Source organism: Mustela nivalis (genome assembly GCF_964662115.1).
Source record: "Mustela nivalis genome assembly, chromosome: 6".
Taxonomy (NCBI): domain Eukaryota; kingdom Metazoa; phylum Chordata; class Mammalia; order Carnivora; family Mustelidae; genus Mustela; species Mustela nivalis.
Genome location: NC_139025.1, coordinates 20,018,244 through 20,045,891, shown reverse-complemented (window position 1 = coordinate 20,045,891; position 27,648 = coordinate 20,018,244). Strand labels below are relative to the sequence as shown.

General features: G+C 38.4%; 1 protein-coding gene across 38 annotated transcripts in view; it reads right to left on the bottom strand.

Moving 5' to 3' along the window:
• The window catches only part of NRXN3 (neurexin 3), a 1,557,595-nt gene that overhangs the window by 142,442 nt on the left and 1,387,505 nt on the right, over nt 1–27,648 (bottom strand). For all 38 annotated transcript variants that reach the window (XR_014313528.1, XR_014313529.1, XM_082737604.1 and 35 more), the window contains 2 exons: nt 14,076–14,165; nt 8,457–8,764 (listed from right to left, as the gene is read on the bottom strand). Coding sequence is in view for 36 of the 38 variants with exons in the window: in XM_082737604.1 (XP_082593730.1) it covers nt 8,457–8,764; nt 14,076–14,165 (398 nt within the window). In the remaining 2 variants the exon portion in view is untranslated. The remainder of the gene's footprint in view (nt 1–8,456; nt 8,765–14,075; nt 14,166–27,648) is intronic.

Genomic DNA, 27,648 nt, shown 5'->3' with positions numbered 1-27,648 from the left:
CTCTGTGCTTTGGAGCTCTGATACTCTCTGAGACAAAGATCTCCCCACCCAGGAACTCACATACCACTAAGGAGAGGCAATAAACAGATAAATATGTAATACCATGTAAGGTAGAGCTAGCTGCCAAGGCAGACAATAATGTAGGAGGTGCTAAAGAGTGTTACTTTATAGGATGGTCAAGGAGGGCTTCTCTATAAGGGGCCACATGAGCGGAAACTTAGATAATTTAAGGGAGTGAGTCTTGCAAATGGCTGGAAAGAACTGCTTTAGGCAGAGAAAACGGCCGGTGAAAAGACACAGAGGGGCTTGGTATGCTGAAGCAGGGCTGGCACTAATCAGGCACTCATCTAAGGTGTAACATTTAAGGGAGTGCCCCCCTAAATCATTTATTCAACATACATAATATTTTATTGCAATATTTTAGAGTCAATATCAATGCAAAAAAAATTTCCAGGATGAGGAAAGTAACATTTTAAATACAGACAGGATCCAATTCTGCAACTGTACAACACTTTCTCGCCTCTTCTTTATCTAGGAGAAGACCTTTATCAGGGAGAAGACCATATTTTCTGTCACATGCCTCCAGCTACACAGTTCTTCTAGATCTTCCTCGAAGATCAATGAGGAGATCCACACATCACAGAGGAAGGATTTTGGCTTCAGACTTGGCCAAGTAGTAGGTTGGGTGATTGGTAAAACCACCTGGAGCACTAGAAACATTGGGGACCTCCACAGTGACTAGTCAAGAGCTGAACCCTACTTTTCCCCCAGCTGTTCAGTGGCTCAAAATAAGTGCCAGCACTTTATCCGTAGTTCTGGTGGACCCTTATCCTATAAATATTATAATCTAATCTAATTAGAGGGGCATCCTTACAACTTGTAGCAAGTTGCAGACTTAATCTTCATTTGCAGATGAGGACCTTCTCAGAAACCTTTAAAGGATTAATCTCAGCTTTGGGAAGTTCTGATTCCATCCACTAAAAGTATTAAAGAGGTGACCAAAACAAATGACACTATATTCTCTTCCCTGGCCTATTTGTACTACCAACATAGAGCTCTTTAGGAGGTAGGTAAACTCACCAAGCTCTCCCTCTCTCTCTTTTTTATTCCCATGAAAATAATGTAATTCCTGAGAGAAAATGTCACTGGAGTTTTACTAGCTAATGAAAAAATTAGCCCCCCCACCCCGCCAAATTATTCTCTGAGAGGGGGGGAAAAAAAGTACCTGTATGAGAGTAAGGAGGAGACAGAAGATATTTCTTGGCTGGCAGCTAAAGTCTAATTAGACTGACAAATCTTCAGTGCCTTCCCCAGTTATGAGGCTTGGCAGGAAAGGAGCCAGCCCTGGAGCCGCACATTATGTAAGGCTGTTAATCAATATTAGTTGAGTCCTGATCCTAAAAATAAACTTCCCCTAGAGGCTCTGTTGTCTAGTGGTAAAAGTGAGGGCTTAGAAACTGTGTGGACTCCTTGTCTCACTTCTGTCAAGCTGGTGGCAGCAAGGAAAATGTGGAGGGGGCCCAGAGGGGTTAATTCCTTAAGTACAATCATTCTTGATACAACATGATCGACCTCCTGCTAAAGCATGGTTTTTGGGATGAGGTAGATAGATTTGTCTTATATCCCAATCCAAGACAGTTTGATTATTCAAAGAGCCTTGAGAAAGTGTGGTACTCTAGCCAGTCCCACAAAGCCACCGATAACAAAGTGCTGTAAATGTGTGGGTCATGAATTTCGTTGAAACAATATGACATTCCTGCTATTTGACCATTTCAATCTATAAAAATGGCAATTTCATACAGTTGACCCTAATAGAACGCTTTGTATGTAATAACCATTCAGGAAAGCCAAATCCCACTTCAGAAAATGAGAGAGTTTCCCACAGAAATCTCTTCTAATTGATGAGTTCAGGCCTCTGGTTCAGTCTGGGACCCTCACGGGGAATTCCTGGGTGATCACAGGGTTGTGCGGGTGTAGATAAAATGGTTCTTCGTGTATTTGGGAAAATTAAAGAGGGAGACTTTGTTTAAAATGGAAAAAGGAAGCAATGCCCTGTTACTCTTTGTCAACTGCAGAGCCAAGAGGAAGAAAGGGACCTTGTCAGTCTCTACGACAATAACTACTACTTTACTTTTCCAGCAGGAGGAAGAAAGGCTTTCTCCTCCCCCTGGCAACAAACAGCCCAGTCAAGGAGAGACTGCCACAACTCAGCCAATGAAAAGCCACCACACTTTGAACTCCCAGTTTACTTCAACACACCTACTGTTAAGAACACTCTTCCTAACTCCATCCTTTCCTCTATAAAAGAGATGTCCTATCCTTTGTTCTCTAGACTTGCCTATGGTTTTGCTGTAGCTCACTCCCAAACTAGAATTCTGTTACCTCCAAATTAACCCTTGTTTGCTCGTAAAATAATGGCTAGTTTTATTTTTAAGGTTCGTATTTATCCAGTCACACAGGAAGTCAAAGCTTTTGGAGGATCTGTGAATTCTAGGACAGCCTCTTGGTTTGAAATGGTTTCCTAGAGTCTGGGATTCAGTGAAAACTTAAGGGTAGGTCATGACCCAGGTTCTTTTTATGCACGGTTGTATTTATTACTCACAATCATGGAAAAGTAATTCATTTTGCAAAGAAAGAAACCAAGGCTTAGAGAAGCTAATTGACCTCCCCAGAGATACACAGCTAAGTAACTGGAAAAACCCAGAGTCCAGCCTAGGAATTCTAAGTCGAGAGGGTACCCTCTTCCCTCCCACACACCAGAACTCTAAGTGGATTATGCTGTACGATGGATCACTTTTTAATCACAAGTGTTTTTCTTTGTTTTGCAATAATCAATCTCAAGTCTGAAGTGTTTTTCACTAGCCCCAGTCTAAAACTGAAAGCAGACCAGAGGGAGAAATTTCCAGATAGGTATAGTTACAAAGCCTGAAAAAGTGGCTTGCTTCTGGAATTTTTAGAAGTCATTCACCTTCAACTGCCAAATTTATGAGTCTGAGGTAAGACTGAACTCTCATGAAACTCTCAAGTCTTTCATTTCTACTGTTTATCAGGATAATTCCAATCTAGCCGAGCACTGTGATTTTCTGGTAACAGCAGCTCTAGCCAATGTCAAGGTGACTTCACCAATGCCCAGCACAGAAAGTGGGTCATGATCAGTATCCTGCTAATAGCATATAAAGGATTTCAAATGGCGATTTGCTCAGAACACACTGAGTTCTTTCTTAACTGATAATCACTCAGTCTGGAGGCTTAAGGTAAGAGAGTACACATTATTTTAGGAACTCTTTTCCTCTTGGCCTTTTCCTACCTCACAGGAACATTTTGGTCTTGGTGACCAAAGACACCAAGTCACCAAAGACATTTACTTCCCACTTTTGCTTTCTCTCCTAAATGGGGATCAGGGAATTTGAACATGGACTGAATTGAGCTTTTCCATCACGATAGTAATCCCAACACTGAGGTCAGTTGTAATAGAAGTGCCTGCTTAATTGCTGGGCAATCCCTGGGAGTAAGATGAACAGGGGATCCAATGTAGTTCTCCTCTCTGAGTCTTCTCCCAACTGGGAGAGTCTGGGGCCAAGCCTTTCAGAATCTGGCTCTCTTGCTTCTCACAGATCTCCCCTATGTATTCTTTGTTCTAGTTGGACTTGGCCATCTCTCTTGGAAAGTACCGTCAGTATCACTTCTGACATTTAGCCAACCTGAGATTTATTTCTCTTCCCCATGTATCCAATTATACTCAGTTTATAAGGCCCAGATCCATTCCCATCTCATTCATGAGATCCATCCAAAACCATCCCATACAACTCCCTCATTTCCCGCCCCCCCAACACCATTTGTAGGTCACTACCTCTTATTGATTGCTCATGTCAAGCTCCATGATGCAAGGATCCTGAATTCTTTTTCTTTCCAAACTTAAAAGCATGTGGATAGATAAATTTCATAACAGGACATATTCTCTGAGGCCCACAGAACTCCATATTGGTTTAAAAATGGAAGAAAAAATTAAAGATGGGAAGTGAGCTATCAGAGAAATCCATTCCTGAGAACTTAGAAACTTTTCATTTGCCATAACTGATTCCAGCTTCCAAATTCAATCCTGAACCTCCTTCAAATTTCTATCCCCCCAAAACCTCCCAGCCCCTGCTCTGTACTACAGATACTACTGTCAGTAGAAGCACCCCATTTTCTCGGGTAGATCCTTGCTTGAGAGGATACTGACTCACATACCAAATGTTGGGGATAAAATAAAATAATAAGATTAAAACATATTTAATCCTACTCCTCAAGATGCACCTGTTTTAAGCATTTTACATGTATTAACTCAGTTAACCTTATAGCAATCCCGTGATATAAGCAGTACCCTAGTAGTACCCTTCCCTCCAATTTTACAAATTGGTAGACTTAGGTTAGTTACAAATTCTTGCTATCCTCCCATGAAGAAGTGAGGTTTGTGTTTCCTTTCTCTAAAACTTCAAAACCTGGAAAAACTTTCTCTAGGAGTTCTGAACCTCCATGAACTAGGAGCTACAGAGATAGGTACATGGATCCAGCTGAATCCAGTGTTTCTAGTTAACTCACCAAGACACAAGGTGTGTTAATGAAGCCAGACTTTCTGGACCACAGCAGCCACTGAATGACCTCAGTCAAATCCCTGTGGGGCAGAAGAATTGCCTTGCTGAGCCCTGCCCAAATTTCTGAGCCACAGAATTGTGAGATCCAATGGCACAGTTGTAATTTTAAGCCACTAAGTAATGGGGAAATTTTTTTTCATAACAATTGTTAGCTGAAACATATATGACTTCCTCAGAGTCTCTCAGCTAGTATGAAGAAGATCTAGGTTTTAATGCCTAGCAGCCCAACTCCAAGTATATGCATTCAATCACTGCTCTAGTCTTACCACTGAAGAAAAATTAAAATTGTCCAAAGTGTCTCTCATTCTGGACGGAAAACCATCTGTAAGCCATGCCACTTCTGGTTGTTAGATGATGATAAGGTATGCTATAAAGCTTATTTTGTTTTCAAATCTATTCAATAAATATTTATTGAGCACCTACCTTTACTTGAATACTACCACTCACCCACCTGCTTTCTCAATGTACTCACCTGTTTTCTCAATTTTTGTTTTTTTTTAATATTCAGGGGAGGACCTAGACACACTCTTCTTCTTTTTTTTAAGAATTATTTATTTTAGAGGGAGAGTGTGCATACGCAGGGAGGGGGAGGGGCATAGGGAAAGGAGAAAGGGGAAGCAGACTCCCCACTAAGAGGGGAGCATGACACAGGGCTCCATTGCAGGACCCTGAGATTATGACATGAGCTAAACCCAAGAGTCAGATGCTTAAATGACTGAGCCACCCAGGTGCCCTTGGACACACTCTTCTTAATATAGGGTAAACACCTGATGCTTGGGTACCATGGCTGTGAGTAATTTAACACAGTCCATGTGATCCACAAGAAGTACTGTAACAAACTGGAGTCTCAGAAAGATCAAAGTAGTGATTACTTACAGGAGGCTGGAGCATTGGAGAGCCATGTCAACTCAAAAACTATTAGTTTATGTTCACACACAGGTCAGAGGAGAACTGAAAACACTTTGCAGTTTTCCTTTGATCCGAAATCAACACAAACCAAAGTCAATCAGAAACGAACTACCAGATGTTTCCTTTTGTGCTTCAAGAAGAAACCAGTGGATTGTTGTATAACCAGATGGTTTTACACCAAGGTTTTTATGCCTATTTTATTTCTCCTGGAAGAGTCTACTAGGACAACCTGGTCTATCAAGCCTATCAAAGCAAAGGAATCACCTTTCAAAGCAAAGAGTGTCACTTGGAAAATGCTGTCAGATTTCACACATGATTGGCTGGGTAAATGTGAAATCCAGCCTTTCCCACTTCTTTTTTAAAATTTTTTATGAGTCCACTTCACCTGAGAATGGTAGCTGGATTACAGAGGACAAATGAGAACTTCTGAGACTGACTTCCTCACCCAGTCATCAGAGCCTGAGAATTTTCCTAAATCTTGGGCCCCCAGTCCTAATACAGGCTTGATACAATCTGTACTTGAGATCAGAAAAGGGATGGAGACAAGGCAGGCTGCTGAGATTTTATGGAGCTCAGGGCAAAGTTCTATCTATCTATCTATCTATCTATACATACATACTTTCAAGTTTTTGATTTTGTGGAGCCCAGGGCAAAGATTGATTGATTGATTCATTGATTGATTTATACTTTTAAGTTCTTATTTAGGCCCTAGTTAGTTAACATGCAGTGTAATATTAGTTTCAGGAGTAGAATTTAGTGATTCTTCACTTCTATATCATACCAGTGCTCATCAGAATATGTGCCAGGGCAAAGTTCTTATGGCTAGTTGGCAAGGACAAAAAAGTCCAAAATCCTTGGCATAAAGTAATTTCCTCTAGCTAATCTTTACAAAGAATATGGATCTTTTTGATCCCTCATCCCAATTTTGCTAGACTGTTGTCTTTTCTCTAAGAGTTTGCATTTACACATCCTTAAGAACAAGTATGGCACAGATTTATAACTTCTCTTTATAGCCATGGTAGAAGCAACACGAAAGATATGTAGATGAAATCCAGTTATCACTGGACTCAGGGAAAGAAACTCTAACAGGAGGCTGTTAGAGAGGGCATGCTCCAGCTGTCCACATCTTCCAAAATGACAACAGATTCTACGATGTCTGGAGTCATAATCACTTGCAAGACTTTTGTGCCTTGTACCTTGCTCTCCTGTGGAAGTTCTGGCTTTCTTAGTTCTTAGAAAGACTCATCCAGTGTTGGGTAAGTCTATTTGCATATTTGCTACAGGAGGAAAAGCCAAAAACCGGTAATTGTCACGGCTTAGTCCCTGAATCCCTATGTAACATTAAATCCTCCTGAGGTCAGTGAAAATTTGGCCTCGAAAAAGACTACAGGACCAGCCACTCCTATGAGGTAAAAGCCATTTGTTCCTCTGCTTCCCATAGAGTTAGCAGAACATATTACGACAGAAACAGAACAAGTCTGCCAGGACCTGGGCAGACAGAACTATCCTTTCACCAACCATAAACAGATCCGCTTTTGAGCTATAGAGAGTCATAATAGAAATATATATTGCCTTTTATCTTCTTTTCAGTGAGTAGAGTGAAGTGTCAGGAGTTATTGCTTTAATATCAGTAGAGAAGAAGCTATTTCTTTTTTGAGCATGTACGTAGGTATACACGTAACAGCGCATACAACTATATGACTGTTATGCTAACCCGGTTCTTAGTAGCCTTTCTAAAATACATAAAATTGGCCTGATAGCATCATCAGTGCATACAGCCTCAAATTGTTCCCGTGGAATCACGTAAGGAGCTGTCAGGGCAACTTCTGCTCAAAGAAAAGGGAAAAGGAAGACAACATTTTTACCTCTACTTAGCTCCCATAAACTTAATGCAGAAGAATGAGAACACATAGGGGTCTTAATTGATTATTGACTTTATGTTTACAATGCCCACTGAAATCAATGGGAGGGTGATGTCAAAGACTCAACTGAGTCCCTGGATAGGGATTTAGTTTTCTTAAAACTAAGAAACAGAAGGGACAAGTACTGATCTACAGAATCTTCTATAAACACTAACTAGGCTCGGGGTAATTTCCCCACAAGCAATTGGAATGTCTTATTTTATGCCACAGCATTTAAGGCTAATAACTCGATTAACCTCCCATCCCCTACTAACCAGATTTATGAAATGCCAAGGGAGTCAGCAAAGCATTAAGTCTTAGCTTGGGTATAATTACTTTTAAGTGAAAAAACCAAACCATTACCACAAAACTAAGGACTTCCTACATAGCTAAACTCAGACCTTCATAATTTCTAATGCAATATAGGACCTCAGTCAAATATAAAAGAAATGAAATAGACAAAAAATAACAAGTGATTGATCAACAATAATAAAACAAGACTGCATTTTATAAGCATTAGTTGAACCTCTAGATTCAATTGCGCCTTTTTTAATGCTGCCCATTGGCCTCAAAATGGAACAATTAATATTTCAGCAAAGTCACTGAGAGGTTGTGAATAGAGCTGAACTACAATATAGTCTCTCCTATGATAACAAATTTTCCTTTGCCCCTTTTCCCTTTTTACTATTGAAAAAAAAAAGTAATGAAATGAAAAGGAGGAGTATTTCATACTGAAAGTGTTAGCCATTGCTCGTTTTGAATAACAGCTTTACTGTTTCAGCCATAAATATGATAGGAATAATAACCCATGAGTGCACGCAAAACTTTTATAACTTCTTGAGTGGTGAATTTGTCTTTCTCTACTCTAAGATCTTATTGCTATGAGCATCAGTAGGCATCCTTCCTACAAACATAGTAATTCACACTCTTGAACAACATAGCAACACTGACCTTATAGTAATGTCTCGAAGACAAAAAAGCAGAATCAATTAGGAATTGGTGAGAGGCTTACCTGAATGCTTGCTGTAGAGCGATTTTTGCGGGTTGTGGTAGTAGCCATTGTAGTGGTGGTTTCCATGACAGTGGTAGACATTTCTGGTGGCATGGAGGTTGTCTGTGTTGTTCCCAAGATTGACGGGACTTCTCCCACCAGCCGGACACTTCCATTGATTTTAATATTGGGGTTGTTCTCAGCTGCCATGTTCAGTACTTTCAAACCATCATAATAGAGCCCAGAGAGCTGGCCTTGGAAGAGACGTCCTTTGTCTTTTCCACCGATGGCTATTTGCGCCTGGGTGTTGAAGATGGTTAACTGCCGGCCTAGTGGGTTGGGTGGAGGAAACATTATTATTCCTATATGTTATCTTTCTTTGCCTTACCTGGTCTGAATGGACCAGGCATCAAAACAGGCTTCCTTGAGCAAATGAAGGGGAGAAAACTGGATAATAAAAATTCAATAGACATTAGCAAGTAACATTCCACTATGTTTTATCTCTTCCACTGTCTAGCTGAATATCCTAGATAAGCTGAATAATTGAGTCTCTATTTCATTATTGTGAGGAAAGAGAAATCTTGGTCCAATGATCTGCAGGTACTTCAGTCTTCTTGGATATGCAGTTGTGGATGACAGAAGGAACCCCTAAATCAGGTAATGACCGCAATAAAGCCTAAATACCTACTGTACTGATTTTCAGCCTACAAAGGCACATAATGGCCATTAAATAGAATTTTATATGGCAAACAAATACTTGGTAAGGTAACTCAGAGTATTAAACTTTAAAAATAGGTCTGATAATTAACTTAAATTAAATGAAATTCCAATTAAAAGACTTGGATTCATCACATCTGTGTAGAAATGAAGTTTACCCACCAAATACCTCCTTTCCTAGAAATCTTTGTAATGCATAAATTCTATCTATACTTGTTTAATAAACATCGTGACAGATAATTTCCTACCTCTTTTAGTGTGGGGGAGGGATGAGATGATGGCCATACAACTATATCTCTCCCTAAAACATGGGAAATAAACAAGCACTAATAATTTTTCTGGGGTGGCAGAAAGAAAAAAAAATGTCATTCCAAATCAGTGAATTTAAAAAAAGGAGATGGGTGTTCATGAAAAAGCAACACATAAAATTCCTTAAAACAATAGGCATGTAAATGTGTTGAAAACTATCAGTAGTTAACTTATTTGGAGTCCCCATTTGGGGAACCATTTGTGTGTCTGTGAATAGAAAACTATCAGAATGAAATCATGACAGAACAGAGTTTAGAATAGTGCAACTCAATTTATCTTCCTCCCAACTACCCCTACTTAAAAAAGCTTCTCTTAAGTGCTAGATCTTTCCCAGAAAAACCCGAACAGCTTTCTAAGGCTAAGACATTCTATGCTATTATTTCTTCAGATTATTTCCTTCTGGTTTTCCATATGGAGATGGGGGAGAAACTTATTAATGGAATTAAATATATCCTTTTTGAATTTTTCTTCACTTAAGTCAGTAATCAAACAATATGCCACGCATTTTTAATTTAATCACTTGAATTATTTTAGCAATAAATGGCTGGCATGTTTTGTTACTCCAGCCTGCTTATTAAAAGGTAGTCTATTTTTAAAAGGTTAAGGTTTTTTGCCCCCACAATCTCCAATATGAATAGAGGCATACAGTGATGTTTGGGCTCTTAACCTCTATCACCATTACAGGTCTTTAAATCTCTACAATGATTAGCTATCCTTGAGTTTCCAGTGTATAATGTGGAATGCCTTCTGAATGTACATTAATAGGTGAAATGGAAGAATCAGAGAAGGGAAATGTATTTGCTCAGAAAGAACTCTTTATACAAGAGTCAGTTCTGCTTATGGGGTAAGTCTTAAGGGCATATTAGTCAAGAATGATGTATGAATAATACGTTTTTGGAAGCTTCAAACACTGTAGTATGGAGAACCGGCCAAAGAGAGTTTTGTTATAATGAAAATGATCTGCACTCTATAAAAATATTTGGAGCATGGAAATGGAATCTGTTGGATTTGAAAACAGAATTGTCCAGCTCCTAAGGGAACAATCAAAATAGATCTAATAGATTTCCATTATTTTCTCAACAATTCCTTCACTGACCTGAACACATGCATCATCGCCAGTCCGTTGGCCTCTCATTTCTCACATAAGATGCAGCAAAATGTTCAATGCACAATAACACTGGATAATGGCCTGGAGCTCAACGCTCTTTACTTCTATTTCTTTGACAACCGTTTTTTTTTTTTTTTTTTTTTTCCTAGGGGGACTAAGTTTACTGCAAAAGAAATGTCATGATAGAAGGAGAGAATAATACACCCTCAACCTTGCACAGACTTCTGCAGGCCACTTAAATAAAGAAGGAGCTTCCTAGAAGGGTATCTCTAGGACTCGGTCCAGCAGCTTATACCTCATAGCCCCAATGTCAAGCTATCCCTTCTGTTCACATAACTGTTGGCCAACCATAATATTTATTCATCTCCTTTTTGGTATATGCTCTAGCACTGATGATCAGTGAATGGGGATAGCTAGTTGTAGGTAAGATATTTTATATTTCTCATATTTCTGAAAGTACTTCACATCTGTAATGGTCTTCATCTTATTTTCCTAGTGATATTATTCTGCGAGTTATTACAAATAAAAAAGTGGATCAGGGAGAATTGAAATGCTAAGTTTGAATTACACTGGCTAGAAATGATGGATCTCCTTCATTCCAGGTGCCACAGTGCACTGCATAAAATGGTCTTTGCTTGTTCAAGACTAACCCAAGCATGGAGAAGGGCAAGACATGTTTCCTGGGCTGCAGGACAAAGCCACTGCTCCATGCCTGATTATTGCTGCATTCCAAGAGAGATCTAATGATTTCTTGAGAACAAGAAACTGGTGGGGTGAAACAGGGAAGGAAGTTGTCTATGCTTCAATTTTCCATGATGCTATAGGAAGTGTCTGGCGATTTGTTTGCTTCTCTGTTTCAAGGTCTATTTGTGGCTAGATCTATTTTTCTTCTATTTCAGGAATCTTTCCTAGCCCTCTGTACCTTGGATTAGGTAGCTTAAGAGTAAAGCTGGCAGCCACTAAAGTAATAGTGGGAAACTCTATTTCTATTTTTTTTTTTTTTTCTGTTTCTAGTGGGAAACTGAGAAACTTTCTCAGTCTCTGCCAGCTCTTCCTCTGATCAATTTAGCTCTATCAGAGAAGCAGGAGTAAATGAATAACTGAGAAGTGGTCATCACTACCCTTTCCCTCTGAAGGGTTATAATAAGGGACAGACTGGAGTAAGTTTTATCATTTGCCCAAGATTTCTCAAAATCAATGTCAGACCTCATTATTGTCATACATTATGATCAATCTTTTTTTTATAATAAGCAACTATGATATCTATATCAATATCCCAATCTGAGAATCGTTCTATCATCCATAATGCTTGATTTGGTTATACTAGGAGAGGGTCTGTAGCAGGCTACTTTCTGTTTCGTTTTGGGTGCCCACCTTCTTGGAAGTCATTACTTTTACTTCATTTGGATATCAGGTTCAGACACTGCTTAAATTAAATCTTTGCACGTCTCCAGTCAGTGTTGCACAAAGACTAATTAATTAAACCTCAGAACACCCTTGGGGAATAGGCAGTATTATTTCTCCTCTCCTCCGATGGGAAATCTGAGATATAAAGAGGTTAAGTGGATTGTCTAAGGTCAGAAAGTATCAGTCAATAGTAGACAGAGCCAGAAAACAGACTCAGAATGCTGTGACCCAGATCTCTTCTCCAATGACAAAAATAACTCCAATGAGGCATTCCAAGTGCTTCCTGATATGTCTGCCTATTCATCCTTCCATCTTTACCCTTTTTTAACTTGTCTTTACAAGGTCTTTTGGTATCTATTTTCTACTCCTTTTGAGGGGAAGGTTTGCTAGACAGAGGAAGGGGTAAAGCAATAGAATGAATAGATGTTACTCACCAAAGTATTTCTTTTTTTAAGTAACTTAAGTTACAGTAATGCAGAAGAGAGAACCTCCAAGTTTGGAAATAACCATTTTCAATATTATACGCATACATAAATACATACATATCTTGTTAAGAAACTAGCAAGCCACCCTCCATACCCCCCGACCCACCCCTCCCCCTCGATTTGTTGTCTACTTGAAAGCGTCCTTCTATATGGAAGCCAACTGATAACAGTGCTATCAGAAGGAAAACTAAAAGCCTACTCATAACTTTATAATGGTTGATACAAATGAAAACGCCTGGCATGCTCTTAAACTTAGACTTCAAAAAGGCGATGGAGTAAAAGAAAATATTATTAACATAAAATTGAAAGAAAAAAAATTCTCTCAGACACATGAGAGTCAGACATGCATCTAGTTTTCTTCTCCTTTTTAAAAAGTGAGGCAATCATAGTCTTTAGTGTTAAAGGGACTTTATGAGCTGGTGATTACTGAACAAAATTATTTGCTTTTTAGAGTTATTCTTAATTTATTTTTAATTAGACCACATACGTTAAAAACAGGGCAAACAGTTAAGACTCAGTGAGGATTTTCCGTGTTTAAGGGTCTAAATGTTGTCACCCAACTTAAAACTGTAATTAAGTTTGCTTAAGTTGCATATTAATATATTCAATTAGTTTTTATGTATAACTCAGTCAAATCTCTACGAATTTTAGGAACTCGCTGAATGTCTTGAGACAAGAGTAGCTTGTACTGGCTCAGGAAAGAAGGGAATAAAGAGCTTCCAGAAACAGAATTTTCTCCATTGAAAGATCATAGTTTACACCCTAGAGAACTGAAGCCACACAGAAAATTCTAACATCAGGTATAACCGCTGCCCTCTTTTATTAACAAAGTGGTTGTTTTCTTCAGCAAATCAGAACTGCTGTTTTGCCTTTCATGAGCCTTTCTTTTCCAATTCATTGTCTTAGCCACTTGCACTTTTGTTGCATAAATATCAAACACATAAGGGTATTACACAACCAAATGTAAAATAGCTTTGCTTTTTTTTTTTTTTTTTTTTAGTTTCAGCCAGCAACTAGGACACAATTAACCTCTTATGAAACACTTTTGCCTCTGAAGTTTGAATCTAAAGGCAAAATTCATCTTTATCATTCTTTCTTCATTTAAAAGCAAATGTTGGAAAACACTGCTCCCCTTATAACATTTGTCTTAAGCAGTTTAAGTTACAAGAGCTGATCTGATGATTCTTTTTGTTATCCACGCTAGAGAGGTAAAGCCAAAACAGCCTCAAGATGGAAGTTTAAAGAGTCCTTTTGAAATTTCTTTAGAAAGCTTTGGTATAAGAGGTAATTTAAAACAAATTAACAAATAATGTCATGCAGTGGTTAAATTGCCATAATACATTTCTTTTTTAGAGGTTCCTAGAATTTCTTGTTTGTGGTTGTCATGCTGATAGCAAGCTAGATGTTAGTCCCTTTAACTGTATTTTAATGGCAATGTATTATAGCATGATTTATCAACATATGGCAGGTGGAAGCTGACACAAATTATAATGAAAATTAAAACAGTCATTTATGCAGCAGGCGATTATCATTTAAGGAACATTTATTTGCAGGCTTTAAAAATGAGGGTTTAGAATCAAATGATTTTAAAATGAAAGTTTTAACGACGGTTACCTTTTTCCTGCAGCCACTCCTCTACGGGCCGGTTATATTTGAAGGGGATTTTCTGTTTTACCATTTGGAAGCGTTCATTATCAGTGTTGCCTTTAAAGTTTAAAAAACAGCTTAAAAAACAATCTGAAAAGTCAATATGTCATTAAAAACATCCTAGGTTTTTGGTTTATGAAGTTTTTAGAGATAGATGTCAATTTATCTTTAGTAGAGGTGGAGTTGAAGTCACTCTGCCCTTGGTTGACAGGCTTGAGGTCAGGTGAGTCCTAGCTATGCTGTGTTCCACCATGTTTTGGAAATGTGGCATGGGATGGGAAACAGTAAGAGCTTTTTTGGCCATTTATAAAAACGGGTTTACCTTCACTCTTCTCCCACCACGTCTGACTCCAACCACACCTTCACTGGGTCAATGGAGGCACAAGGATTTTCTTGGTCTGCGAGTCATTTACCTGCCAGACCAGCTTCATCTATGATAGGGGCCCCCGGGGGTGGTCTTAGTCCCACATGATCTTCTTTCATGGTAATGTACCATATCAGAAGCATGGGGTTATCTACTTCCTTATTCTTCTCTCAAGTGTTTTCAACTGCTCTACCTTTTGGTGGAGGGAAAAAGAAACTTAAGCTTTGAATGGCCAAGGGAGACTTCTTACTCCATAAAGGAGACTCTGGCATCCTACCAGCTATGTTAAATAAATGGGGTTTTTTGGATGGTTCTTTACATTTCTATTCCTCTGCCCAGACTTCTTCTACACTTAAAAAAAAAGAAAACCCAAAGTAAATATTTGTAAATCAAAGCAGCTATAAATATAGAGATAGAATAGTAGAAAACTTTTAAGCCCCTACTTTTTATTACTACTAATAGATGCAAGCTTTATATGTTTATCTAGTCTCTCTCTCTCTTACCTTTTTATGAGAAGTCCTTTCTGAACAAGTATCTATTCATAAAGCCTGTTTGGGATAATGTCCTCCAAGCATGAAATACCTAATTAGTTTCAAGCCTCAAACATAATGCTTTTAACTGCTACTATGCCCCCTTATTCCTTTTGTAACTGTTGTTACCACCCCTGGATGGTTTGTCTAATTAGGATAGATTTGGAGGTGTTATTGTGGAGATATACCCCTAATGAATATGCTTCAAATCACAAAATAATGAAGCTATGCTTTGGGAACTATTCTCTCTCATCAACCAACCTCACAGCGATCAAGCAAAAACTAGCAAATTCTAATTCATGACTTTTCACTCATAGCCATATACTGGAACTTAGGGAATCCCATTTCAAATTGCCAACATTAAAAATGAAACCATGTTGCTACAAAAGTTGGGTATTCATCCTTTCTGATGGAGGCGTAATCCTCATTTGTGGAGCATAAGAAATAACATGGAGGACATGGGGAGATGGAGAGGAGAAGGGAGTTGGGGGAAATTGGAAGGGGAGGTGAACCATGAGAGACTATAGACTCTGAAAAACAACCTGAGGGTTTTGAAGGGGTGGGGTGTGGGAGGTTGGGGGAGCCAGGTGGTGGGTATTAAGGAGGGACGTATTGCATGGAGCACTGGGTGTGGTGCAAAAACAATGAATACTATTATGCTGAAAAGATATAAAAAACAATAACATTAAAAAAAAAAAGAAACTAAAATCTCAAAACAGGTATCTTGGAAATCATTTACAAAGAAGTCTTAAAGCCAGAAAGAATGTGAAGAGCCACATGAGTCAAAGGTGACCATGACATTTCCATCTTAGGGCCACCTTCCTACAGGAGTTATTCCTGACAGGGAAGATTCCACATGTGGCTAAACTGATACCTGCTTTCCATGAGGTGCAACATGGGAAACGGGTGGCCATGCTGGGAGATGTTTCCAAGATTCTCCATTCATTTCTGCTATGAACAAATGATTTTAAGAATCTGACTCATTCTTATTCTGAAGGAATTAAAAAAAAAAACCTAAAAATAAAAACAGCAACAACAAAAACAAAGCTCATGAAAGAGACAACGATGGATCTGTTTCCAGCCTAATCATGGGATCTTATGTGGCTGGGATAAAATATATTAACATATCGAAGGATAAACGACAATAAATGGAGTATATTACTTCTCATAGGAAAAAAAGGGGAGGAGAAGGTATAGGTAAGGAGAAAAAAAACAAAGGCAATCTCTTGGTGTTTCAAGAAGTTCATGGTGAAAGAAGTTAATTTTATCTGTTAATATAGTTGCCAATTAGAGATTATTATAATGATCCTCCTGGGTAGATCTGGGGATTCAGAACTTGATTAATCCAAAATAAAGTTGGGTAAATTCTCACATGTCTTCACAGAAAAGGAGCATGCACTTTTCTGAAAAGAACCTATATCCTGTACTCTTAATCCTACCCAAAGAAGACAGATAACACAAGGGATATCATCCATCTTCATAAGCTTTGACCCCTCTGAATTTTTAGTTACAACAAAGTATTATGCTGAAAAATGGCAAATGGGTTGTGCCAGATTCACCTTAAATATATTCTATTACTTTGGGTTTTCTGTAACTGTTGTCGGCTGCAATATTAAACATAGTGATAACCTTCACTTCACTCACTGTGGAATGGATTAGTGAAGTCAGTAGCAGACATAAAACTAAATATGCTTAGAAACGTGCAGGCAAAATCAGAAGTATCCAAAATGCCCAACTCTCGGAGTTCTAGATGCACTAAATTGACTAAATAAGAAGATGCAATGATTTACTTCCTTGGGATACTTAGAGGCTCTCAGTCCTCCTAAGCATCCCCTCCCCATACACTCTCTTCCAAACCTAATGCTCCACAGAAAATCATTTTGAGGCATGGTACAGGCTAGAAAAAGAGGAAAGTATGTTGGGTAAGCAGTAAGTGATATGTTGGAAGGACAGCATAGCCATAGTTCCACCTTAGACCCATTGGAAAGGGAAAGAGAGAGAGAGTCATTCTTCTCCATCTCAGCTTTAGAGACATTTAGAAAAAAAATTTTAAGTCTTCCACACCAGATTGATAGTGTCTGGCACTAAAGATAGTGATCTTGCATACTGTTAAAAGTTGTGAAAGATGGAAGGTCCTTTGGAAAACCACATTGGTTTAAATTGCCACATTAACATTGTTCTTAGTCTCTTTTCATGTTCTTGTTGGTTTTTATTTTAATTTATCTCGAACATTAGTAAGACCTGTTTTAGAAACATGTGCATGAGAATGAGTTCATTTGCCCCAAGCCCCATTTTGTTAGACTGACTGACAAGTAAACAGCCTTCTAAACATAAGAATTCATACACAGGGACTACCCTGAAATCTGAGCAAACCTTGTCAAATTCATATACATTCGTATTAAATCCTTAATGACATCCAGTTGTACATTTCATATAGCAACCAGTATGAGAACTTGAACAAAGAGTGAAATCAATTCTTCAACAGAAAGTGATGATATCCTCAAGAGAGAATGGCCTTATGAATAGTAATGTCATAATGTCACTAGAAAGAGGCATATGTACGTGACTAATGAGACCAAAATGTAATGACTGCGCTTCTCAAACATACTGAGAAATCTACAAATTGCACCATGAGATCTTCAAATAGATGTTTCCTAAATAACTTATATGGATCCAACACTCACCTATATAGACTGAATTTTGGGGAAAAACAAACAAACAAACAAAAAAAAAAAACGAACTAGTTATCTTATTCTGTTTAAAAGTGTGTGTGTGTGTGTGTGTGTGTGTGTGCGCGTGCATGTGCGATTTTTTTAAATCAGAAATTGAGTTTTTTCATGCTACCAGCCTCCCATATTCATTTGTATTTGTATCAGTGGTTCTATTACCAAGTATTTCGACTCCCGGAGACACTTGTAACTTGCACTGTTAAATTATAATATTGTGAAGAGTAGAATACTCTGAGGTGAAATTATTAAGGCCCAACTGGTTCACACAGAGCTCCGACCTCTATTCAGAAATACCTCATGTTTTCTACATTTGAGCAAATCCACTTAGAATAAAAAAAAAGGAAAACAGAGTAAGGGAAGCAAAGAAAGCAAGTTGACTCTCCAACAGTCTCCCAATTCATCAGTCTCTCTTTGGGGTCCCAAAGGAGTAAAGTTGCAATTCATCCAAAGGAATTAATATATTTTTTTGGAATTAATATTTTTTAATTTGAAAAATGGACTGATATAAAGAACTTCTGTATAGCACAGAAAATGACTTTTATGAGACCTTCATTATCATTATCTATTGGCCCAAGCACAGATCCTATTCCTTAGCTACCATACTTATTTTCCTTAAGCCATAATCAATACAGCACAGGAATTAAGACCATGGGCTTTGGAGACAAATTTGGCTTTGAGTTCTAACATTAGCATTTAGCAGCTGTGTGATCTTATGCAAGCGACCTGGCCTCAGTTTCCCCATTTCCCAATCCACTGTAGGACCTGTATAGGAAAATAGGAGGTAGAATATATACAAAACCTGGGATATGAAAAACATTCATGTTTTAAAAACTATTATTAACGTGGGTCAGTTCTTTCCTAATGATCTAAGGGAAGCACACAGATTCCAGGGTGTACTCCTATGACCCCAGAACTTTATCAGGCCTCCATTCAAAACATGACCATATTCCATCTGGTCCCACAAAGATTATCTTCTAAAGATCAACGAGCCATAGAAAATGAAACATCTTAAATATCCCCTAAATCTCCTAGCTGTTGCTTTTTATATTTCTGAGTCTTCTAAAATATACTTAGCTAACCCCATTTCCAAAACAAAGTGGGTTTCTAAAACCACTGAAAGTAAAAGAGCAATTCAGGCATTGACAGATGCGATTTCTTGGTCCCGCCACAGATAATGATGATATACTGCTGCTAAGTTGAGGAAGAGTGTCTTAAAGGTTCTGGCAATTTGCACCAGGCTGGCAGAAAATGCTTTTTTACAGGTAGCCTATAAATACCATCTGAAATGTTGTCAAGCACATGGACATGCTAATAGGAATACTGTAACAACATTCATCTGAGCAAAATTAATGCCAGAGGTATATTTTACATTTTGTTTGGAGTCCTAGAATAAAAGAAAAAAAAAAAAACATTTTCTTTATTGCTTTGTTGACACTAAAAAATGAGACCACGGATCTAATGAACAGTCAAAGAAGGAATACTATGTATTAGAGCCAGAGGTAAGAGAAAATTGATGTGAGCACGCTCAAGCAGGAGGGCATTTCAGAGGTTCTTACAATGTCTCTCTCCCCACAGAACACTTTGTAAGTTTCAAAGCAAATATAAGACACTAAAGAAAAGGAACTAGTGAAACTCTCTAAGCTCAGCTCCGGTCTTGTTCCTGATGTTGACCCAGATGAACTCTCCCAGAGTTAAAAAGGAGGCTGTCGTGCTACCCAAAGGGCATCTAGAATGCTTGTCCACTTGGAAGTGATGGATGGACCTCCACAAAAAAAAGCAAGTATCTGTTATTTATAAAGTGCCTTTCAACCAAAGAGTTCAAAATGCAATTAAAAGCATCATCTCATCAATCCTCAAATATACCTTTGAGGTTGAAGGAAAAAGAACTATCTCTATGTTATGAGTCTTGATCCTTTCATGTGCCAAGGTAAAGAAATTAATCTCTTAGAGGAGGAAACTGATCAGCTGGGGGAAGTGAATTAATAGACCCAGAGCACAAGGGCATTATTAAGTAAGCAGGCTTCTTCAGACTTACTTAGGTGGTTCTGTGAGCCAAGAGAACCACCTTTCCCAAGTGATTAGATGTCTGCTCCTAGACAGTAGTGTGGGTCGCCCAGGCATACCCCTGACTTGCCCAGTGTGTTGGCCCACACTGTCTTATATGCTTACATATGCTCAGAAATGGAAAACATATGTGGAATGGCATATCACTTCCTTCTTATATCAAAGTCATCGTATTGATCCACCATTTCTAGGCTATGGGGATTAAGCGGTTGAAGCAAAGATGACTCAGACATGAGTGGAAAGAGCATTGGCGGGGCACCTGGGTGGCTCAGTGGGTTAAGCCTCTGCCTTCGGCTCAGGTCATGATCTCAGGGTCCTGGGATCGAGCCCCACATCGGGCTCTCTGCTCAGCAGGGAGCCTGCTTCTCCCTTCTTTCTCTCTGCCTGCCTCTCTGCTTACTTGTGATCTCTCGCTCTCTTTGTCAAATAAATAAATAAAAAAAAAGAAAAGAAAAGAGCATTGGCTGTGGAGTCAGACTCTAGATGAAATCCTATCTTAGACATTTACCATTTCTGTGAACTTGAACAACTGACTAAATCTAGAAGAGTCTCAGAGTTTCTTCACTAGTCTAAAAAAAAAAAATGAAGATAATAATATCGTTGTTACAAAGTTTTATACAAGTTAAATGCAATAATCCAGGCAAGGACTTCGTTTATGAGTAGTCAGAAGAGGATGCCATGGGGAGGGTTTGTGATTTACTTTAATTCTCAAGATCTTTCCCTAACACATGTTGGAAAAAGGAGAACCATGTTATAAGATATACCCTTGGTGTTTTATATCCAGACATCCAAGGGACCATGTCTCTAATCCTTGACCTTTGTTCCTGGGTGAGGTGACTTTTTGTGCAGATATGCTAGCATTGAGGTTCTCTTTCATGTCCCAGATCTAACTGAAAGTCCCATTTCTGTTGAAATGCAATTATACTCAAGACCATTTGCCCTAAGGCAACAATTAGGACATATGTCATGATTCCCCATCTTTCTCCTGCACCTTGAGGCCATTCTCAACCCTCTTCTTAAAGCTCATTGCTCCTGGAATTTCTCTTCATTGCTCCTCATCCATCAAGGATACTTTCAATCCCAGCAATATTAATAAAACAGGGTCCAAGAAGCTGCAATACCTTTGTTTGTTTCCATAATTTAAGGGGATATTTTCAAGCAATTTCTAACAGAATATGCTTCAGTATGATAGGTCTACGTAGCATCTATTCTCTATTTAAGAGCCACTTTCAAAAATGACATGCTATAAATTAAAATATAAATTGACTATAAAATTCGATTTGCTTCCATAATTATTTCAAAATGTGCACTAAAGCTAGACTAGTCCATTTCAATAGCTGAATTTTGTCTAGTGCTTCTCTGCTTTTCTGGTAAGCATGTTTAAAATATCTATGTCTCAGTGTGTCTTTAAGCTTTAATTTCTCCATATATAAAATGAGGATTATAATAATAACTACAACATAGGGTGGTCTTGAGAACTAAACGTATATAAAGTGCTTAGTACAGTATGTAGCATGACTGAAGTGCTCAATAGGTCACTTATTACTATTGTTGCTATTGTGGTAACAGTGTCTGATTCAAAAGGGTTAAACCCAAGTGAAGGTAAACTTACAAGAATTACTTCACTACACAATTTTTAGTGTCCAAACTTTTTTCAAATTTCCGTTCAACATAAAGCCTTAATGTCCGGTCTTCAACCATTTGACATATGATCCCTTCCAGACTCCCCCAGGCGCCTTTCTTCTTATCACTTATTTCCTCCTTGTTGCAAAAGCCACAGTGTTATTTTAGGGTCACCCTTCCCTGTGATCCACGCATTCCGGTATGTCCAACCTCTGTGTCAGCCTGTGTCTCTTTAATGTTGTTGGTTTCTTTCATTTCTTTCTAGCAATGTTCCTCTCTCCACTCCTTATCCCCTTTTATTCCTCTCATGCAGAGAAAATCAAACTCTGTTTTTAAGGGCAGAATGTTAGAATATTTGGTACAAAGAGATCATGTATGTGTGATGTTTCTATACAGCTCAAATTATAGGTAGGAAGTTTAGAGGGATAATTTCAATGGGGAACAAAGAAAAACATTTTCATTCTCATGAATGGGAAAGTCACACCAAAAATCAGTATGTCTGATGTCATAATAGCCTGATGTTGTAGTAATCCTTCTGTTTTGATCTTATGGACTCCTGGTATTTATAAGTTACAGGTCTTCTAGACCAACCTTATACCTCATGCCTACAAATGATTAAATTATTCCCAGGGATCTAAAGACCAAAATCAGTGTATCATGTACCACCCACACTTGACCTGGTTAATATAAAGTTTGCAACAGTTGTCTAAACAACCACATCATGTTACTGTGGCATATTAGGCTTATTTCCAACAAAACCCCAACAGTTTCTAACTGAATTCCTTACCCAAAGTTTGGGTCATCTTGCATTCACGCAACACACTTGGTGAACTTCAAAGCAGAACTTTAATTAAACACTATTAAATGTATTCTTTTTTTGTTTCATAACAGTATTCCAACCTGATAAGAAAATGCTTAACTCTAGGTCTTTTGTCTTTTGAGGAGACACATTTCTTAGCTTTATGTCATCTGCAAATTTGATAAGCATATCTTTGTGCCTTTATTCAAGACCCTGAAAAATGTACAGAATAGGATTATGTGGAGGCTTTTAATGTCTATGAATTCTTTGAAATTCCTTTCTGTAAGAGATGGAGTTTGATTCTCCAACCTTATGTGTGGGCTGAACTTAGTGACTCAATTCTAAACAATAGGGTACCTTGGAAGTGACAGTGTATGGCTTGAGAGACTAGATGAAAAAAAGCTCTGTGATTTCTCTCTCTCTAACTTTCTCTCCCTCTCTCCCTCCTTTTTCCTCTCCCTCTCAATATCCACTCCAGAGAAGCTAGTGTTATATCTTAAGGACACTTAAGTCCTTCAAGAATTACATGTCAAGGACCTGAGGCCACCAGACCCTCCAGGCCTAGGTAAGTCTTGAGATGACTGCAGTCCAGCTGTATCTTGATGTCAACTCATCTGATACCTTGAGCCAGATCCACTCAAGCTGCTACCAAATCTTGACCTACAGAAACTGTGACACAGTAAGTATTTGTTGTTTTAAGCCACTAAATTTGGAAGGTAATTTGTTACGCAGTAATAGATACAAGAAAGCTAGAAAGCATCATCTGAGTGTTTCAGCTCAACCAGAGGCAGATCTCCTTAAGATGCTCTTTATACTAGTTCAGGGAAATGAAGATACACTGTGTCTAAAACATGCATCTCATCTGCCAATTTGTTAATGTCATCGGAAGAGAATTAGCCTAGTTCCATAAGACTTGTTTGGATGAGCCCGTATTAGTCCTTAGCCATTATCAGATTCTTTGTTAAATATGGTTAAATACATCACAATTTTTCTGTTAAAAACACTTGAGAATTTTTATGTTATCAGTCTCAAGTTTAAGAGATAAATCCTTTCATACAACAAAAAGTTTGGGACAATTTTCCCCAAAGTTCACATAACCACGGAGGTCCTGTTTAAGCAAAATTTTTGTGTGTTTGTTTGTTTATGTTTTATAATTAAAAAGCAGTTTTTGGGTTTCTGGGAGTAGAGTTCTTTGGAACTCACAGTTTGTATTTTGAGAGAAGTCTACAATTTTAAGGTTGAACAGACTTCAAAGATTATCTAAGAAATGTATTTTCCCTCTTTTAATGGTTTTCGAACTTCCCACTTACAGCATCTTTAGAAATAGGACTCCTAGCTGAGGCAAGCATCAGAGAGTGGAGATTTTAAAGATAACCCTCCCCCAGCAAAGGTATTAATTAAGGAATTGTCTCTACTCCTATTTGTTTGATTACATGGCATTTCCAAGGCTTTTCAAAAAATGAACCAGTTGGCAGCCACGCATCATTTGGTGCAAGATTCAAAGGTCAGAGATGCACTACTGCAATGTGGTACAAGAATCAAAATTTTCCCAGTGAAGAGATGACCTCAGGGAATGCAGCAGTTGTAGTATATCTCGAATTCATACAATGCCTCGTTAACTCTCCTTGGCAAATTAATTCAAATTGATTTGTTTGTGAGAATTACAGCATGGCCTCAAATCTGGCTACAAACAAAGGATAATGATAAACAATGTATGGAGCTCAAAGAATATGTCTAGAGAAAAGTAGAGATCAGCAAGGGGCTGTTTTTTATAGCAGAACTGTCTTTGTTAAAAAGAAAAAAAAAGGAAGAAGACAAGGAAAAAAATGAAACAAAAACCACAATTTATATAAATACAACTTGTTTCATAAATAACACCGATATTTCACAAATGCTCAAAACAAAGGCAGATAAAGTACTTGATAGTGTCCAAAGGGAATATAAAAACAAGATAATTTTTTTTTTTAAACGGACATTTCATTTTTAAAGAAGCAATTAACTCAATTTAAGCAAAGTGATAAGACATGCTGAGGGGAATAAAAAGAAGAAGGCGGCCATGTGATATGGAAGTTAGAGCCAAGATTAATTCCAAAATATCGCATCTTAAAGAAAAGAGAGGGGAGGGTAATTTCTCAGTGAAAGCCATTAGTTTACAACTTCAATTGAGTCTGAAATTTAGGGTTGAGAGGGAGGAAGTCTAAGAGGGAAATTATGGCTGCCACAACCTTTCCCAAGCTTGCTGCCCAAGCTCACTGCAAAACAGGTCCAATCCCATCTTGACAACCACGCCCCTTTGCAATGAGACTCTTGTCACACCTCCCGTCAGCAGCTGAGTCTCCTTTCCTACACCTTCTACTTTTCTACCCCTTGATTCTGGGTTGGCTCTGAGACTTGCTTTGTTTGGCACAGAGCATATTAGCAAATGGGATGTAAGCAGAAGTCTGAACAGCCCTTGCATGGTGAGTGCTTGCCTCCTCCTGCTGCTGAAGCCTGAGACCGTCATTATCAAGAAAGCCAAAACCAGTCTCGGCTCCTGGAAGATGAGAAGTCCCAAGAACAGAGACCCCAGCCTTCCAAGACACTTAGCCAGCTCAGCTGAGGGCCCAAACCTGTAAGTGAGGCCGTCAAGACATTCCAGGTCCATCCAAGCTGGCCTGGAACAGATAAAACATCTTTATGACCCACAAAAACACGAGCCAATAAACAACAAAGGTTTGGAGGGATTTTGTTCTGCAGCATATCTTCAATGATACAGCCAGGGAGTTGAGAAATCCAGGAAGGACTGAGAAGCAGACACTGGGTAAATGAAGCAGCCTCCTGTGTGAGGGTTTCCGCTGAGAACCAACCGGAAGTGGGGAGATGCTCCGCTGCTACCTGTGGAGTCAGAGGAGCTTGAGGTAGTGAAAACCTGAGGGGTCCTGGAATGGAGACAGGGAGGCACGGATCCCTGCTACCTTTCCTTAGTCCTCTTCTTTGTTCTTAAGGGAGAATGATCAAATCCAAGGAAAGGGATGCAATACTGCGGCTCCTCAGAGGAAGGGGACAGGTCTGGGCCGAAGGAACTGGGACAGGGCAGGAGAACCAGAGAGGGACTACTACTTCTCTGGTCTCCATTTCTGGACTTGGACGAGGTTAAGGGTGGGAGAGTGGTAGGGTTGACTCCAGAGGTAATAAGGAATAGAACCAATAAGGGGCCCCTCAGCTACTTGTGTCACCTTCTGCCATCTTTATTCAAAGAGGAGTGGGCAGAAGCTGGTAAGAAAAGCAGGTTTAATGGGAAGGTGTTCTGGGACTCTAACCCCTACCCATCAATGGATTTTTTTACTCCTTAAAGGATTCCATGGGGAATCTGGAAGGACTGCCTTTTTTTTTTTTTTTTTTCCTGAGCTAATATTGCCTTTACTCCCATCCCTTACTCCAACCTTCTAACCAAACCAAACCTCTGATGTTCCTGTAGGATATGAATAATCACTGATTATGAACTGATAGCCTTACTTGAGCTTAGAATAGAAAGGTATGTTCCACCACACTCCTTGCTAACACAAAACAATAAAAACAAAGCAAAACACTGAACTGAAGACCAAAACCAGATAAAAAACATTCCCACCTTGCGACTTTGTCTTTTAAAAAGCACGCACTGCCTCTTCAACTCTTTTTAAAGCTTATGGGTCAGCTTTAAAAAAAAAAAAATACCCTTATAAACTCACTGAGGGGCGTTTAAAAGTCATTTTCTGGGACTTAATAGTTGGTATCAGAATTGTATTACCTTAGGTGAATGGCAGTTGGACAGTAGAGAAAAACATCAAAAATGATTAAAATCTAAGGGGTTAAAAAAAGAGTAAGGACAACTCAAATGACACATACTTGTCAATAATTAGATGTACATCACATTTTAAGTCATGACTCAAATATTAGTTCATATTGTAAATGTGATGGCTGGCATAGCAATTAAAATATATATATATATATATATATATATATTATACTTTTAAAAAGTAGTTAATAATTATGTAAAATTATCCATACATTTAAAATATTTACCTAAAACCCAGACTCCTCTATCGTGCAATTGCAGTTCTTGCGGGCATGGTTTCTTGTTGTTATTGTTTTGGTATAAAACGTTAATCACCTTAGAAACAAGATTAAAAAAATCTTCTTATACCATCCTACTTCCACAATCCCTTTCCAAAACACAGTGACATGAAATGCCGATGCATCTTAAGTGTTCAAGAATGGTCATGAAATTGATGACTGCTGCTACTTCGAGCAGCAGCAGGTGTTCTGACTCCAATAAATCACCAAGTTATTACCTTTGAAAGTTTAAATGATTACCAAGGTTCTTATAACATCTGAAAAACTACAAATTTGAGATATATTAATAAAATATTCATGACTTTCCCTTCTTTTAACTATTTAATATAAAATATTAACTAGCACGATATTAAATCTCGACCATCTGAGAGCTATGTCTAAAGATCTTTAGGCTATTTTATGTTTAAATATATTTATTTGTGCCAGGACAAAGGCAATGTTTTTAGTATTTACCCAATGATGTGTGTGTGTGTGTGTGTGTGTGTGTGTCCTGTATGTATAGAGAGAATTTATAAACATCTCAAAGGAAAGAATGTCTTCATATATTCTCCATGGAAGTTTGTACCTTTCCACAAGAAATATCTCCTAGATATCTGTAAAAAATAAATGTCTTGGATTTAAAGAAATGACTGGGAATCATTTCAAATGACATCCCTAATGATAATGGAGTGGAACAAAAAAACTTTTCCAGCCAAAGAGGAGAATCAGACAGGTCTATTTTCTTGGAAGAAGAAAGCCATACTGTATCATCTGTAACATTTCAAATTATACTAGTCAAATGAGAGTAGTCTGTTTTCTGCAGAAATCTCAGAACCAACCAGGGAAATGTACCCGATGATCTAGTATTATCACCATTCTAATTGCGAAGATCCTTTGAATTTTACTCTTTCAGAAATCCCACTTTTATCTTTGCAATGATGATCCAAAAGATTAAAAGAAGGCCTTTGAGTGACTCAATTTGCCTACTCAGGTTCGTGCAGGGACTCCTGATGCCCCATTGCTGTCTTGTCAAAAGGCACTTAGGACATCAGTAAGTATAAGGCACAACTAGGACAGGAGATGACACAGGTGAGAGAACAGTATGTAGTCTTCTTGGTTTTATGGTTTAATTTCTGATGACCAGGGAGGGTACTTATTTCAGTCCCACTGCAATCCTGACAAGTTTTAGACTTCTGAACAGGGAATGCAATTTCGCATCTAACCAAATTCAAAGGATGATGTCCAAAGATGTATCTTACTTCTTACTTTCTTTCAAAGATTTACTTCTGAGTGTGACTCAAAAAGGAGAACCTAGACACAGTGAATACTAAAGAAATAGATCTCTTCCTTACTTATCCTA